Source organism: Triplophysa dalaica, chromosome 18, assembly GCF_015846415.1.
Source record: "Triplophysa dalaica isolate WHDGS20190420 chromosome 18, ASM1584641v1, whole genome shotgun sequence".
In the NCBI taxonomy this organism is placed as follows: domain Eukaryota; kingdom Metazoa; phylum Chordata; class Actinopteri; order Cypriniformes; family Nemacheilidae; genus Triplophysa; species Triplophysa dalaica.
The window spans coordinates 8,433,433-8,450,638 of record NC_079559.1 but is presented as its reverse complement, the minus strand read 5'-3'; the positions used below and the strand labels follow the sequence as shown (position 1 = coordinate 8,450,638).

Sequence of the window (17,206 nt, the reverse complement as noted above, 5' to 3'; positions counted from 1 at the left end):
TTAGGTCCACCTATCATTTTGTTTAAGTTTCAAAAATGTATCATCTTATTGACTCTCTAAAATGAATGTAGCTGTTTATTCTTAAAGATGTCCTACATAACGCTTTCATTGAACTGCTGAACAGAAAAAATGTGAATACGTTACAGTAACAGGAAAATAGAGTAAAAAAACAGTAATATTTTTATGCCAAAGAAACAACACAATGGACTTCAGAATTGTTTGGTTTTGTTGATTATGAAACAAACTGATATATCAACACAACAGAGAGAAACAGTTGATGCAATTTTATTTTTCATCATTGATGTTAGTACAAGCATGGAATAATAAAACTAGTCAAGTTGCCTAAACTATCTCAAATGTTAAAAAAAACAAAACAAATCATGTCAATCTTTACTTTTAGTAAAGCTCTAGAGACACACATAGCATTTCACTTAGCACCAAATGAAATCGGGGTTTTGTAAAACCATTTAACAAAAAAAGAGGTATTAAAGGGTACAAATATATAGTTTTTTCTTTACACAATGTATTGGATAAAATAATTAGGTGGCTTTAAAAAAAACCACGAGGCCTGCTGGTGTTGTAAAGACCTGAGGGTGTTATTCCCATGAGGTACAAAACCATACCCTCACTTAAAAGAGACAAACATTTCACAAAACACATAACATGTCAATAAGATTCTTTGTGAGATTTTCTAAAGCTTTGCTAATAGTTAAATACTCGGCATCAAGACACTAATGCATGAGATGATGTATATTTTACCACACATATTTGTTTGATTTTTGAAAAAAGCATAGGATTAGCTTTAAATAAAACCAGGCTACTTAACTACAAAGAAAACACAAGAAAATCCTCATCGAACATTCCAACGCACTTAATTTCTCACAGACAGTTTTCAACCGTTTGATATATAAATGTAATTCATAGACCACACAAAATGTTAAAAAAACTATGTAGACATAACGTGCACAAAATAAATTCAGAATTATCAAGATAATTCCCTTTATTGTCATCAAAAACCATCCCAGTTAAACTCACAATTCCACCTACTTGAAAATATATCCTATCAAACTATAGGCACGTACTTTGAATTCAAGCCCTTAACCACATAGCAATAAAGTGGTCCAGAAACTGCAGAGCCACAAAATGACAAAGGTTTGTGTTAAAACAATGAGATAAGAGGCTAATGCTTTGAAAAGTTGGAGGGTAGTCAACATACTCCTGTGTGTCAACAACCTAATGCTTAATTAAAATGGCACAGACAATATTTTGTGCTTCTGAGTACTCATTTGTGTACTCACTGGCTGAATGAGCTCCTGAGAGCAAAATGTTGTTTTCTTAAAAATCAAGATTTTAAGACTCTAAACTAGGAATCATAATAAGCTTACTATTCTCTTCGGTTAGAAGTGATGTTAAATAAGGCAACAATAATCTAATGCTGACTTGTGTACAGTTGTCATGGTGGTCAAACATTCCTTGTTATAAAATAGCACCGTGGAACGGGAAAAAAATCCTGTTGTTGATTTTAATTGAGAAAAATATTTTCACCGTTTAAAATTAGGATCTGATCTGATGTAAAAATATGAAATAAGGTTAAAACCTTTTTCCAGATACCAGACTAGATCTAACTAACTAGATTCATTATTAAATTATTCATTAAATTATAAATAGGCATAAGGAGGCATTTCCCCAGACAATGAACCAATCACAGAATGGCACTGAGGTAGTGGGTGGAGTTTCATGTGGCTCTCTCCAGCATTAAATCAGTTTTAAACGTCTACATGATTAAAAGCTACAGTACTTATGAGGTACAAAACCAGATCCAAACGCCCGTTTAAAAAAGTTTTCAACAAATGAAACTTTAAAAACAGACAAAATATTGAGGTCGGAGTCTGCAGAAACAATTAAAAACATTAAAAAAATGTAATTCGTTTATCTGAGACACTTTAGGAACTTTGGGTAGACAGTTACTCCTCATCTAGATGTCTGTTGCCAGAACTGACTTTACTCGCAGGCAAAGTAATCCTTCAGTGGGGCAAAGAGGTGTCGGATCACGGGTACACTCCAGGACCGTCCGAGAACCCTCTGTCTCTGACTCCGCCCCATGTTATTCACATCTGTGTAATGCTTGGGGAACCCAAATATTCTGCAAGTGCAGAAATAAATAAAGCATCAGTCATTTTGTAAAGAATAAAAAAATTGTGCAAAGATCAGTTTAGAATCCAAAGGGCATGAATCCAAAGATTGAAACTAATCCATGCAACACATTGTTCTATTTAAAAAAAATGAACGGACCTCTCCATTTCCGTGCACCACAGATAATCTTCTTTCCCGTTCATCTGCACAGGGAGGGGTCCCATCTTCCCTTGTTTAATGGAGTTGGACTTGGTGGTAATAGTGCGAACTTTGCTGAACTAGAACACAGGAAAATGTTGACATTTTGTAAATCTATATTAAAAGGGAGGGAAATAATGTAGATGCTTTGGACATTCTAACAACATCTTTGCCAAGGTGTTAGATGAAGCCTAGTTTGCCGACACTATAGAGAAACTTAAAATTGAAAGGAGGAAACTAAAGTATGAAATCATTAAATCATTAGCGATTGCAATAAACAGATAGAATATTGAATTTACCATTGCAGTTCGTCCAGTTTCCAGACAGCCCTGCAGCTCATTGCTGTCACTGAGTGAAGAAGCAAGTGGTCTAAAAAACACAAAACGGGCATTCAATAACAGTAAGTCCACTTTTCTGCAATAAGCTAATATCAATGAAATTATATGCATGCATACAATTCCAAACTAAATGTTATGCTTTGTCATAGAACAGTATGTGTGTGATATTATTCTTTTTAAATACCGGCTCATTCCAGGCAAATTCCCCCAGAAGTAACGAGCTCTGTGGGCAGGGCTCACTTTCACAGCGTCAATCATCACAGGATTACACTGGAAGCAGAACACATAAAGACACATTACTACCAATGCCATGCACAAAATCACTAGAAAAAGCACAGGCAGTCAAAAACACAAAGAAACCTGTTAAAATTTGATTTTACCTCCAAGAAGCGGCAGATATCTGCCTTATCATGAGCACTCATGGCTACAACATTTTCAAACAGCCAGAAAAAGGGTCGATCGTCATCCTCTTTTGGCCTCATCATGGTTAACATACGGTAATATTCGAAAAATAGCCGGCCAGTGCCTTCTGCAAGAAGATGAGAAAAAAAAAAAACTTTTTAAAAGCAATACATTTAATTAAGACTAATTAAATTCTATACAAAAAGTACCAAGCTGCTGAATAATTCTGCAGCTACAGACTACTATAACGTCAGATTTTTAAGAAATTTAGAACAGAATTTCTTACCAAAAAGACCTTTTCTTGCTGGATTCACCATAGAGAGGTCATTACAGGGGCTTCCTCCAATCAAGAGGTCAAATGGCCCCCACTCCGCCAGCTAAACAATGAAACACATATACATTTTATTTATAAAAGGGATCTTTACATAGTTGTTTATAACCACATAAAACAATAATGTTTACTTAGTAAATCCAAAGAATGTCATAATGGCATTTCCTATCTAGATCCCATAAAGATCAGAACATGAGAATTCCTATTACGTACATGCTTCCTTGTGATGGTCCGCACGTCTTTGACATATTCAATTTTGCCTTCGTGTTTGATCATCCCGACAGCGATGGAGTCTTCACAGATCTCAGAGGCAATGTAGCGTTCCACGTTGAAGCCCAGGTCTTTTAATACCAGGTACCCTGCAGAAAAACACCAACAAAAACCCAATCTTCAACTCCCATGATTCATTGCAATTTCACAAACAATAAATGCTATTTCTTCTAGTTTTCCTCTATATTAGTGTAACAAAAATCTAGAATAGGCAGACTAACCTGTTGCAATTCCGTCAAACAGGGAAATGACTCTGATTGGCCGGCGCTTATGAGCGGGAATGGAAGGATAGACTCTGTGTGGCTCCTAAAAGAATCAACAGACACATTTAAGAATCTATATATTAAACAAACCAAATGTAACGGTTCATTATGTTAAATATATGTATTAAATCAAATAGATGAGAGAATATGATGGCTCACAAATTCAAATGCACTGTTATTTGCAAAGAATTCCTGGACACGAACGCTCCAGTCAGATCGAAGCTTGAGAATGCCATAGTTTTTAGAGGGCAGACAAATGTAACAGCTCCACGGGTCGACATCCTTCAGCTTCTCAAATGTTCCCGGACCAACCAACACATTCAAACAGTCTTTACAGAAACACCTGAACAGAATGAAAGGTGGAGAATGATTGTAAGACAATATGCATTGATGATTAAGAACATTAAGAGAGAAGAAATCAAGAGAACATTTGTATTCGAACCTGCAGCAGCTAGCATTTCCACAGAGAATGACCTCCAGCCCAGCACAGCACACAGTACAGTATGACTGATAGCCATCATCATCATATCTGTACAGCGTCTCTGTGAAGTTTACCTACACGTGCAGAAATACACAAATGCATGTTATGCTTTGACATAAACTATGTTCATGTAGCTCGCTGTAAACGGTATTGGGTAACAGTCATTGGAACACAGTGCATTCATGGTATGCATTTTAACAGAGAGGAAAGTTTCTATGAATAAAACTGTCAGCCAAATGCATGTAATAAGTAATACACAGTAATGCATGAATGTGACTCGTCTCATACCCTGCATTTAAAACAAAGGCTTCCCTCAAAGAGAGGATGGAAAATGGCAATGGTGCTGGCTCCACAGGACAGACAGAAATCTGAGGAAACATACAGCATATTTAATTATCTAGTTAAAACGGAAGAATACATGGCTTGACAATATATATCAATATATGTTCAAGTGACTCACCTTCAATGTTTTTGCTCTTTACGGATACCTCGTGCACCATTTGCTCTGAAAAAAAAAAATGGCAGAAGTTTACAACCACCAAAACGAAAAAAAAGGAAATAAATTGAATAATAAAACGGTTAATTTAACAGTAAAGTTGCGGTTTATGGGTTGGTTGCTAAAGTTTACCTCTGGTGTAATCCTGTGCCGGAGTTTGTTGATTTTGTTTGTTCTTGTGAACATATTTCCTCTTGGCTGGTGGCTGATAATCGACTACAGAAGAATCTGATGACTCTGTTTTAGTACTGGCAGAGCTGTCTGGAAGATTAACAAGGAAATTTCAAACTTATTCAAAGAAATGTGGGCATTGCTTTCGCAGCAGCACCTTTAATGTAAATGCGCCCAGTCTACCGGACATCAAAATTTGGTTGAAAGTCAATATAAAAGAAGTCCAAATAAAAAGGTGGTCTGGTTCAGAGCCATCGAGAGAGAGTCACGTTAACTTCGTTGACTCCAATGGGACAGTTTTTTCAAATCAATGGAGCTTCATGAAGCCTCTCAATAGTTCCCGGAAGTTACTAGTAATGCATGGAGCTGCAGCTAAACAGACCAATTGAGGTCAACTCATTTAAAGACATTTAATGAATACAAAAATTTAAGAAATAAAGAATTGAAAGCATAACTGCCTGGAACTATCTGGAGACTCCATGAATCACATGCCGCTTGAAAAAAGTGAACTTCCCTCTCTTTCAACAGCTTTGGTGTGGACATAACAAGCTATTCCTTAATGCTTGGAATGGTAGTGGTAGTATGGTAGTTAATCTGAAAACATGTTGTTGATTTTTAATTACAGAGAATTGTACATGTAATACGTACCTCCAGAAGGCAAAAAGCCATCGGGACCTGCTGGCTTGAAGCCTCCAAATGCCCAGTCCAGCATGGCTTTTGACTCATCCTCTCTTTTCTCAAAGGAAGGGAAATTCTTTCCACTGCGGTCTGCTGCCAACTAAACAAACACAACAGCATAACATCGTTTTTTCATTTAAATATTAAAATGGTCTGAGGTCACAACGGGTCAAGCATTAGACTATGCCCTATAAACAAGTATCTCATCCTGCTGGTTAGTGCTGGTGGCACACCCAAACACAAGATACCTGGTAACTAATAATGCTGATCTATTCTTCAGAAGTGAAGAAAGGTTTTATTTTATGGGACGTATTTAAACAAACTGAATTAATTTAATCAGTGTTCAAAAGATCTGAAGCTTACCTCCAGGATTTGGTAAATGGCTTCTTTGTAAGTTGGCAGACCTACATAGGATTTACTACAAAAGCACTTTGTAAAAGCAGCGAAGGGAAGCAGGCCGTCTGCATGAATCTAGAAATGAACAAAAAAGATGTGCTTTGGTAAAAGTGAACAGCCATTACACCACCTTTTAAAAGGCAATGAAATAAAATCAAGCATATTTTACAACCTTATATTTTAAATGCATGCACTAAAAGTATATGTTTATTCATGCAGTTTTTACGATGCTGGAAAAGATTTCTCCAATAACATTTATGTTCCAGATAAAAAGTAAGGACGGGATCAGTAAAAAAAAGGAAATGAAACACGTTGTATAACTTCTAACCTCTGAAAACATGCCATCTCCAAACCATTCCACACGTCTCATTGCCACAGGAGGCGACCTGCCCTTCCACACCACCACTAACCCGGGCCACCATGAGAAACCCTTCACTCTTCCCCACACCAGTTCTCCAATGGCAAAACCCTTCCCATCCTGCAGTGAAAAACAGAGTCAGTCAAATATGTCCACTACAGCCACAGTCTTGTTTTTTTGGCAAAAAAGTATTTTACATTTCTCAGAGCACTCCTACATTGAAAAAAACCTAAAAGATTTACCAGGTACGGTTGCTCTCTTTTCCCAGGTCTAGGGCTTGACGTTGAAACACCAGACGGGGAAGAAATATCATTTTTCACCTTAAAATAATAAGAATTACATTTTAGATTGAAAAAATCTAAGCATATTTAGTGCCTTCACAATACTTAGTATTGTCAATGTATCTTTGACACTTAATGTGGTTCGCCACAAAAATTCCTAATCATTTCTTTCCAGGTTTACCTCACCAAGGGTAAACAGTCCTTGTCTTTGTACATTAAGCACAAAATGTGCCCACAACTTTAACACGCATAAAGATTTTACTCAAGAGTTAGTGTATTGTGCACTGCACTGCACATGTACATTGACACATAAATAAATGCTCATAAGCCACGCAGAAGCAGATGTTATTAAGATTAGGCATGAAATAGCAAAGAAAAGCCTATTTAAAGGAGGAATAACAGAATGAAGAATCAAAGAAGATGAAACCACATGATTCCGGGCTCGTAAAGTCACAGCCATTACAAGCGGCCCGGACAAAACTAATAGGCAGACCCGCTACACCTGCGATGAGCCACACACAGCATGTCCAGCTAGGCAGGTACATACCGCCTCAGGCTTGCCGTCCTTGTCAAGGTTCACTGGCTTGCTCCAGGTGCCTGAACCAGCCTGAAAGACTGTGCGTGCCTGCGGTTTCTGCCGTAAGCTGCTGTCCCAACCGAATACTCCCCTAACAGCGTCCTACAGACCCACATACAGACGTACATATACATATGCACAAACGTTACACGCACAAATATTACACACACACACATTCACCCGTCTCCTACAGTGATGTCATTAGTATTCGGGTCCCAAAGTAAAGATATACAGTATATAGAAAAGGAAAGAATGGAGATTAATAAATAGGTTAGTGGGATGACACAGTTGGTTTGTGTGTGTGTCATTAGTTTTCGTGTGCAATGAACCAGTCAGTCTTGGTCACACGCACCAATGTGAAAAATGAATAAAAATCCTGTTGAAAACACCAGGATAGTTATGCGATAAATCTGTTTATTAGCAGATATGGCTCATTTTATCAACATTGTGTTAGCATTGGTTTGATCCCAGGAAACACATCCAGTGGCTTTGGATAGAAGGGACTAGGTAATGCATATATGTAAATGAATGTTAGAACGACATTCAGAAATGATCGTCTTCGCTAAAAACAAATCTGAAAATTACCTTCTGAAATGTGTTACTAGTCCAGATTATATCATCATCCGCTCCATCTTCCCTCAACTCCATTTCTGCAAAAACATAAACTTAATTTAAATCAAAAAGTTTAACCATCAGGGAAAGTATGATCTATTGTGTGCCATGCTATTCTAAAAAAACAAAGCAACGAAGCTTTGAGCACAAACATAAAAACAGACTATAATTAAAATACAAAGGATCAGAGAGTAGACGCAAAGAGAGGGAAGACCCACAGACTTTGCCGCCAGAAGCAACTCAAGATGTGCAAAGCGTTACTTGGTAGCCATTCTAGAATCATTGAAACTGATCTTAAGGATTTCATTCACACCTCTCTGCCTGCTCATCCTCTCCAGTCGCACCACACACGGCTTCACTGTGTTTGAGTGTAGAAACATCTCTGGAAAACAGCACACTCATTAATCTAACCAGCCTCTGGTGTTAATCTGACTGGAGTTTACTGGACTAAACTTTAACAGTGCATTTACATTTAATGTAACAATTTAGTTAATATTGTTGTACTTTGACTAACTGGCGCTAAATTCAACAATGAGAATTAATTGGTGGAAGTAATCCAAATGTACTAACTCCTAACCTTAGTGATGGTTAAACTGCCTGCTTTAAAGGTGAAGGTGACCCAAATATTACTTTGTAGTATGTTTAGAACACTAGAGTGTATTCTGGTAAAGAACCACCTATATCAAACATCAGGCCATCATGTAACGCAACCTGCCAGATTTTTTCTTTGATTTTACATGTCTAAGGGGCATGCAAGCCTGAAATCCATAATGCCCAGGTACTTTTATTCAGGAAACCTTTCTCAGAGGCTGAAAAATATGCGTGCACAATATAAACAGCTTTAGTGCAAATGTTTAATAGGCCTTAAAGAGATAGTTCGCCCAAAACTGAAAATTCTTTCATCATTTACTCCCAAACCTTTATGACTTTCTTCTACACAACACAAAAGAAGATATTTTGAAAAGCATTGTCAACAAACAAATTGCCTTCCATTGACTTCCGTTGTATGGACACCAAAAACTCTTTGCTATCTTTGTTTGTGCTCCACAGAAGAAAGAGTCAGATTTTATACAACAGGAGGGTAAATAAATGATGATAAATTTTATTTCCGGGTGAACTGTCCATTTGAGGCAAACTCACCTGATGTGTTTCCTGTGGCGTTTTCCATATTTCCATTTGGAATAGGTGACATCCTGACTTCAGTGGGCTCCATAGAGGAGTCATCGGTAGAATCAAGGTCTTTTGTGACATCGGTGTCACTTTCAGCTGAACTATCATCCCAATGACAAGCATCGCCATTTTCAACAGCCTGTCAGATAACAAAAAACATTGTTGGTGTACATTTGACAAGGTACATCATATAAAGTATATACATCAAGTACAATAAGAGATATGCAACATACAAAATATTTCTAATAATCATAGATTGTTAAATATTATAGTATTTACCTGAGCAAAGATCTTTTCAGACTCAAGAGATGGACAAGGCAAAGCTAAGAGACTCAAAACAAGTCTCCTGAAGATGGAGGCTGGTGCAAAGGTCTTTAGGACATTAGCCCAATACAGTTCCAGTGAAAGGGTTGAAAATGTATCATCATCCTCAACAAGTTGGTACTCCAAGAACTCATCTGTGAGTTTAGCAGAATCTTCAGATTTTTCACAGAAACCAAACTGTACAGCAAGTTCAACAATACTCTTTCCAGTGACCTTTAACCTTCCTTCTGGACTGAGCAGTTGTGACATGCTCCTGAGCACACCATCACTCAGAGGTAGAAAATCGGCGATGGAGGTAGTCAGTGTTTTGTAAAACCCTAAACACTCGTCCTGAAATTCAGTCAGGGAGTCTTCTAGTTCCTCATGTGCTGAGATGAAATCCTCGACTGCCTCACCCAAGCTGAGCTCAGCTGCAGGAAGACAGAACGCGGTGTTCTCCATAATGGCTGCATTTCGCTCTTTCAGGTAACGTATGACTGCTTGAGGGCGAAGAAAGCTGGAGGCATACGATCGTAGCAGTCCGCTCGCTTCTCGAAGGATCTGCTCAAGATCACCACGAGCAGAACCTTGGCAGCGTTGCAGGCGTTGCCCAAAAGCACGGAGCGGTCCAAGAATGTGATCCAGAAACATGAAGGTGACTCGGATTTTAGGGTTCTCCAGTTGGGAACAAATTTGTTTGACTTTTTCTTTGTTGTCATTGCAGGATGCAAAGTATGACACCAAATCGGTCCACATTCCGAGCATCCTCTGAACAAGCGCACAAAAATCTTCACTGCTGCTTGTAACGGATGGACTTTGTTCATTTAGTCCACCAATGCCAGCAAACAGCATCTTGAGATTGTCATTATATGTGGAACAGGATGAGTAGTGTCCATAGATGTTCAAAATAAGCTCTTGAACCTGACTGGATTTAGCCGTTAGAGCAGCATGACAGGCAGAGTCTGGTAAACTGTAAAGTCCGGCAAGATTAACTACCTTTGGGTTGAGTTCCTGAATCTGTGACTTGAAACTCTCTGAAGTTTGATGATCCTCATCATCAATGTAGTAAGCCACCATGTTGTGGGGAGGGAGCTCAAACTTTTGCAGGATGCCGAGTAAAGGTGCGGATGCAGAACAATCCGAATCTTCAGCCGAAGGCTGATTGACGTCAAGTATACGGATGCAATATTTTCCTTGCTTTTCATCAAAATAACCCACGAGCACCACATGGCAGGTGGTCCTTTCTCCACTTTCTCCATTTAGTGGCACTTGACCGTGCACGTAAACACTGTATGGGTTTAACTTGCAAGCAGAAACAATGTCATTCGGATACTGCAGTCCTAAAATATATCTTGCTGACCGTTGGGAGACGGTATTGATCCTGGAGTGCAAACTGTTGAGGCAATGAGTCTGAATGAAGAGCAGCATGGTATCAGAACATGAAATGGAGTCTTCAACCTGCTTTCTCTCAGATGAATTAAGTGAACCCATTTCATGCTTTTCGTGTCTTTGAGTCTTCTGATGTCGTTTCATATCGAAAAAGCCTGTGTGTAGAACAATGTTGATGTTGCACAAAACGCAGTAAGCGCAGTTGGCCCCGAGATTGCTGTGCCTGACCCACGGATAGGTTTCTTGCCATTGAGGATCATAACTTACCACCCGCCTTTTTCCATTCAATTCCTCATTATTGTCAGATTCTGGTCTTACTATGGCTGTATAACATAAAACAGATAGAAACGATAAAAATCTGTAAGACAATATCCCGACCCTCTTCTTAAGTAAACTATGTTGACTTTTTAGTAAACCAGCATGTAAACGAAACTGAAGGCAACAATGAAAACTAACCATAATTTGAAGATCTCCAAGGTTTTGAAGACTTAACAGGAATATCCACAACTGCAATATCTTGACCATTACGGGCTTCAACTGGGTTGTATGATCCATTTCCTTGTCTCTCATTGGCAAAGAAAAATTTCTTGAACCACTTCAGAAAGGACAAATGGGCTCTAAACTTTCCTTTCATAAGGTCCTCCACAGGAATTGACTAAAAGAGACAACAAACTTACATTTATGCATTGTACCGAGCTCAAAAGACAACATCTCCATTAAATTTGATTTGAACTCTACTGGTAGTCCATTGGATGTTGGACACTCGAACAAACCAATGTTGAAACCTTACAGTTGTTTCTGTACATTAAGTATATTTGATTGGCAAAAAAAATGCTCTTAAAAACATCAGTGTCAGCAAACACACAAAATTATTTCGAAAAATTGGAATTGAATTATGCAAATCTGACCTTTGTGACACCTGCTTTCGCAAAGGCTGCCCGTAGGAGACTATAGTTCTTCTTGAAGTCAGCCTTACTGCGGGCCTGAAATGTCACTTTGCACAGGTCAATGGACCTCGGGAAGAGACAGTCCATGAGCTGACAATAGCATGCACCTAAAAGGCACGACATGCATTAGATCAACCCATCATCTTCCACCTATATTCTATACCTCAAATGTAAACAATAAGTACAATATAAACACATACACAAAAATACTCAAAACAAGCAATGGTCAGTACCTGAACGACACTCCTCCACTTGACTAAACTTGGTGTGTAATGTTTCATTGATCCAGGCCACAACCTCATAGCGGCTGCACTTGTCATCAGGGTCCAGACTAACATTAGTGGCCATATTACGCCTACATCAGTAAAATAATATTATGATTATTAAGAATAGTAATTGTGAGAGAACAATTTGGAAGCAGTAACTTAAAACAATAAAATGGTAATGCAAGAGTTCACTTTTGAAAGTGACCAATTCGTCAGGTATGGTGACCCATACCCGAAATGTGACCTCTGCATTTAACCCATCCAGTGATTAGTGAGCACACACACAGCAAGTGGTGAACACACGTACACCCGGAGCAGTGGGCAGCTATCGCTGCAGCGCCCGGGGAGCATGTAGGGGTTAGGTGCCTTGCTCAAGGGCACCGCAATCGTTACCCGCCGGCCCTGAGGATCGAACCGGCAACCTTCTGGTCATGAGTCCGACTCTCTAACCATTGGGCTACGATTGCCCCATTTTATTGATGTTTTATAGAACATCAAAAAAAATCAAAGGCTTTTATTAAAGAAAAGTGTGCACTGCTGAACCATTTATTGATTTAGGAAGTTAATCTTGTGAACCCTTAAATGCAAAATCTTAAATCATACTGCAATCTTATATCATATTTGCTACACACACAAAAAAATGAAGTAAAACCTACAATCACAATCTTACATCGCAATACGCATCAACGTGAAGCCACGTTTTCACACAAAAGACGTGACCGGAAGTACATTGAGTTACACGGAGTTGAATATTTACATGTGCGACTATATCTACCGGATGTGATCGAAGCAAAACTGCGCGCGCTACTCAGTGCTTGTCGCTACCCGATCCGTCCCGGAAACACGATTTGTTCCGCGCATGCGCGAACGTGCGTCTACTTCCGGTAATTCCCGTTTTTACGACAGTCGACTCGATGCGTTCTAATTTGCGCCACTTCCTGTTATCGGAGATGTTTTACGACAATCTGTTATTGGTGATATTGGAGAGTACAAAAATGGTTGACAGCGCTATGGATTCGTTTGTGTTTTATGAACGACTTCAGAAATTTCTCTTAAAAGGAGAGATTCCTGACTGTCCTTCAGAGCGTCGTTAGGTTGAGTGAGTGGGTGGGTGGGGTTTGGAATAACCAAATGTGTAAATAAATGTAATATATATACATAAATAACTTTTTCTGTGCGTTTCTTAAATGCAGACATTTGATAAAATATTAGAAAAGTTAGGTCAATGCCCTGTTCCTTAATCAGCAATTTAAGTAGATGAATAGATGTTTGATTGTGTGATTGAGAGGCCGGGTGGGGGGTTGAGATTTAGTGAATGACTAAAGAAAATAACAAAATAAAGAAAATAAGAAAATAAGGAACAAATGTATAAATAAATTGGATGAATTCTGAAAATCCTGCTTGTCAAGGGTAACCAGGTAAGGATTTCAATTATTTAATTAGGTCATCAATTTATGCCACTTATTAACCTTGACATATTTTGCCAAAAAAAAGGTTTTAAGAGAATCACTAATAAACATTCATTTTAAGTTGTATAGTTTTTTTATAAATAAAGAAGTATTTTTATATATAAAAATCAATTTCTCACTCCTGACATATATAATATTTTGTCATATTGTATTTTCTTGGAATCAAAAAATATAATAAAAAGCAACAAAGATTATTAGAGAAAAACTACTTTCCACTCTTTCCAGGATTATTTGTGTATCCCTCCGTACGTTTCACCAAACCATTATAATTTGTAATGTGTTTAATGTCTTTTGATGTTAATTGCTCTTTTTTATACAGAGTTTATTTAAAAAAAAAAATCCGGTATGGACAAACAACTTTTGTATTAAAACTGCCGTAAATTGTTTCGAACAGAAGTAGACGGAGTTTCACGCATGCGCGGAACAAATCGTGTTTCCGGGACGGATCGGGTAGAGCGACAGTGCTGTTTAGAATAGACGTGGGTTTGCACCTACGTCACGGTTTGGTCAGTTACCCGGATGCGCGGCCATATTGGAAATACTCGGATCTTAACAACAACATGGATTGGCGCGGTTAATGTACTACATTAGACGCTGTTCAACTAATTTATTATGTCTAAAACATCGAAAAAACGCGTGGAAGGTGCTAAATCATATAGAGAAGGACTTGATAAGCAGGAAAGGGCGCGATATTTTGACAAATTAAGTTAATAGGTGGTTTATTATAGGAATAACAATGGCCATATGCAGTAACATCACATAGATTTAAGGACTGACGAACCAATGTCCTATATTTCTCAACTCGACGAATAGAACTACTTATGTTGTTCGTAAATAAAGTCCTACCTCTGAACCTTATTCTCATAGAAAACTTTTGGCGAAAACTTATTTTTTGTTTTAAAAAAACAAACAGCCTGGTCCTTTTTAACTAAATAACCTCGGAAGTTATTTAATAAAACAGCGTGCCTCTTAACTGAGTTACAGTGAGTCTTTTTGTGTGTGTCTACATCCATGTAGAATAGTTAAGTTAAACTACATACAGTAACGTTTAACACTACTAATTCGTGAGTGAAGTTCAGAGTAGAAAATAATTAATTATACTGGAGGTGATTTTATAGTATAGGGACAGAGCGGTTCGCAGGTGTAATCGACTTGTATTAAAGCACTTTATCTTCAGTTATGTCTAAAGAATGGTTTTTTTTCTCCAGCAATAAATGCGATGTCGTTTAGGTTCAATAGCAGTGTTTGCGTTCAATGCTTCCAACATGGCCGACTTCCGGGTTGATGACGCGTCGTGATTAGATTAGTAGTTAAAATCCACATATTTGCGTTATTTACACGATGTGTTTAAAGCTCTAGCCTTGGCAATTCACATTTTTCCTTCCACTCAAGCTTTTAAGTCGTTGAAATGCTAACAAAAACGGCAGTTTATTATTGTGAAGAATGAAGATTTTATTAACAAATGGTGTTTATTACAACTTCGGTAGGTGGCGCATCGCTACAGTCGTACAACAGCACACCGCAACGCTACAATGTAAGCCACGAGAACGCGCAATTTAAACGCTAAAATAACAGTGGCCGTCCACCCTAGTATACTGTGCCTGCAGTATATATGTTATTATCAACATGACAGAGAGCCAAGTATTATTAGGCGTGTGTTGTTTTCGGATCGCCCGTTATCAGTATAGGTTTGAAGAATGCAATATAACTTAAAATAGACTCATGATTCATTGTAACGTTTAGAATGAGTTTATGCCATCCTCATATACTGGATATTATGGTGCGTATGATTATAGTGAATTGGCTAACCATAGTCCATGGGCTCCAGTCTTTTAGTAGCTTAAAAAAATAAGTTTGCCTTTTTAAACAGTGAATGTAGATTTCACTTTATTGAAAGCACTCCTTTGCTGCACGTTGCATAGTAACCCCCCCCCCCCCCCAAGCGGAAGAACTGTAGCATGTTTTGAAGAGGCTTGGGTAGTTTATGGCTGAAAGGGATACAGCTACCTCTACTTGGCATGCGCACTTTAATACCGCATAATTTTTGTCACGCTGAAAACCGCTAATTACTATTTTGCATTATTCAAGGATATGTTTAGGGTTTGTGTAGGCGTTAGCTTATGCACGTTATTGTTATTTTATGGCGAGATTTTACATCACTTCCGGCCGTAGCTGTATCTCTTCTAGCCACAACCGCTTGAGTTGGGGTTCGTCCGCGCCAGTAGCCTACACAAGGGTAAAACACTCCTCCCAGATCACGTACAAGTAAAGAAAATCTCGCGGGGTAATTTTGCCGCGAATGCTGCATGCTTGAAGTTAAGGTTTTACTCTAGGTTGTTTAACCGGTGACACGTTGATAGAAGGCAGATCGCAGAAAAGTGTGTGCACGAAACTGAAACGATTCTATTAAAAATATACATGGCATAACAAACAACAAGGAAAAGAGTGCATTTCATGTTTCAGAATTAGATGTTGCCTAAAGACAGAAAGACATTAGCAAATAATGATGTTCGCTTAGTATTTAAGAATCTTGTCACTGAAACATGCGTTTGTTGTCTTTTTGTACCGTCTAAAAACAACTGGATTGATGGTAACATAATTGTTTAATGTCTATATTTTAACCCCCTCGCGTTACTAAAGCGCATACAATGCAAGTTAACATCCACTGCAATAATGCTGTTCTTGTTTGCCGGTTACTTTAATACACGAAACTTATTCCCGAAACAACGTTCTCATTGTAATAAAATCGAATGCTATTGTCAGTCAGTCTTTGTGCCTTTGTAGCTGCATAGGTCGCTAAACATGTAGCAAACTGTATCGAAACATGAAACGTAGAAATACATTTTTGCTACAGTAGCCACATAACTATTAACATTATTTGCAGAATCAAAACACGCAATTAAAACATTAAGTCTGACCTACCTCTTTTGAACCTTGGTCCCGATACCTCGCTACTCCTCAATCCAGAAGGTAATCTCCAAGCCAACCCGGTGCCATCCCCCAACACATGCATTTTGCTGACAACGATTGGCCTGTAAAACCAATATGGGAGGTCCCATAAAGTCAATAGATACTCGTTAATATTTTAGTAACGTACAAAATTGCGTGCTGTGAAATATGCATTTCTCACGATGACAAACGTATTAATAATTCTGCGTCTAGTATGCTATTTTTATTTCTAACAGGAATCGAAATTTTCTTATCTATCACAGTTACCATTTGTTCCAATATATAGTATAAGGCCTATTTTTGTTTTCATGTAGTGGCATCCCTAAATAATACAATTATACGTTTTCGTCTACATGGTCGGCAGATTATGTCAACGCGTAAAACAAACGCGTCGCTGCGACGTTATAAAGTACAATGTCGTTCGTCGCTTATTACCATCGCGAGTGGCGAGGACAAAAAGTCAAAATAACATGAGAAAGATATAATTTATAATGTATTTCGACCGTCGCGTAACTGTGATACACTAGAACCATAGTGACGGTTTAGATATTCTGATGATATGTTTTTATGGGTTCCTTTTTAAACACGACGATTCACACGTTTTTCACACATTATTTGTCAAATGGTCGTGTACTCCCATCGAGCATGTTTTTCTGTTATTTCTGGCTTCATTTGGTATTCGAATGTTGTCTTTTTATTTCTTGATATACTGTGCTTGTATCTGAACA

General features: G+C 38.2%; 1 protein-coding gene across 4 annotated transcripts; it reads right to left on the bottom strand.

The window, feature by feature from the left end:
* Positions 1-328: 328 nt before the first annotated feature.
* Positions 329-16,520, bottom strand: dnmt3ba (DNA (cytosine-5-)-methyltransferase 3 beta, duplicate a). 4 transcript variants are annotated; one of them, XM_056773232.1, is made up of 26 exons: positions 16,452-16,520; positions 12,028-12,149; positions 11,756-11,901; positions 11,304-11,502; positions 9,435-11,170; positions 9,126-9,294; positions 8,299-8,367; positions 7,959-8,023; positions 7,344-7,475; positions 6,758-6,835; positions 6,486-6,635; positions 6,125-6,232; positions 5,732-5,861; positions 5,045-5,173; positions 4,877-4,921; positions 4,705-4,784; positions 4,378-4,490; positions 4,095-4,278; positions 3,894-3,978; positions 3,616-3,761; positions 3,358-3,448; positions 3,050-3,198; positions 2,854-2,939; positions 2,631-2,700; positions 2,293-2,411; positions 329-2,143 (listed from the first exon to the last, which is right to left on the bottom strand). In XM_056773232.1, the coding sequence occupies exons 2-26, from the start codon at positions 12,140-12,142 to the stop codon at positions 2,002-2,004; spliced, it is 4,536 nt and encodes a 1,511-aa protein (XP_056629210.1). In that variant the 5' UTR covers positions 12,143-12,149; positions 16,452-16,520; the 3' UTR covers positions 329-2,001. The 4 variants fall into 4 exon arrangements, with proteins under 4 accessions (XP_056629210.1, XP_056629213.1, XP_056629211.1 ...); XM_056773235.1 differs by lacking the exon at positions 7,344-7,475; XM_056773233.1 differs by lacking the exon at positions 8,299-8,367.
* Positions 16,521-17,206: the final 686 nt, after the last annotated feature.

What these genes read in the sequence shown, in the direction of transcription:
- dnmt3ba (XM_056773232.1), bottom strand. Translation starts at nt 12,142, where the DNA reads ATGGCCACTAATGTTAGTCTGGACCCTGATGACAAGTGCAGCCGCTAT. An exon ending in GAGATGGCATGTTTTCAGAG is followed by an intron (nt 6,233 to 6,485) that starts GTTAGAAGTTAT and finishes GTTCATTTCTAG; the next exon opens with ATTCATGCAGACGGCCTGCT. An exon ending in TGGCTTTTTGCCTTCTGGAG is followed by an intron (nt 5,174 to 5,731) that starts GTACGTATTACA and finishes TTAATCTTCCAG; the next exon opens with ACAGCTCTGCCAGTACTAAA.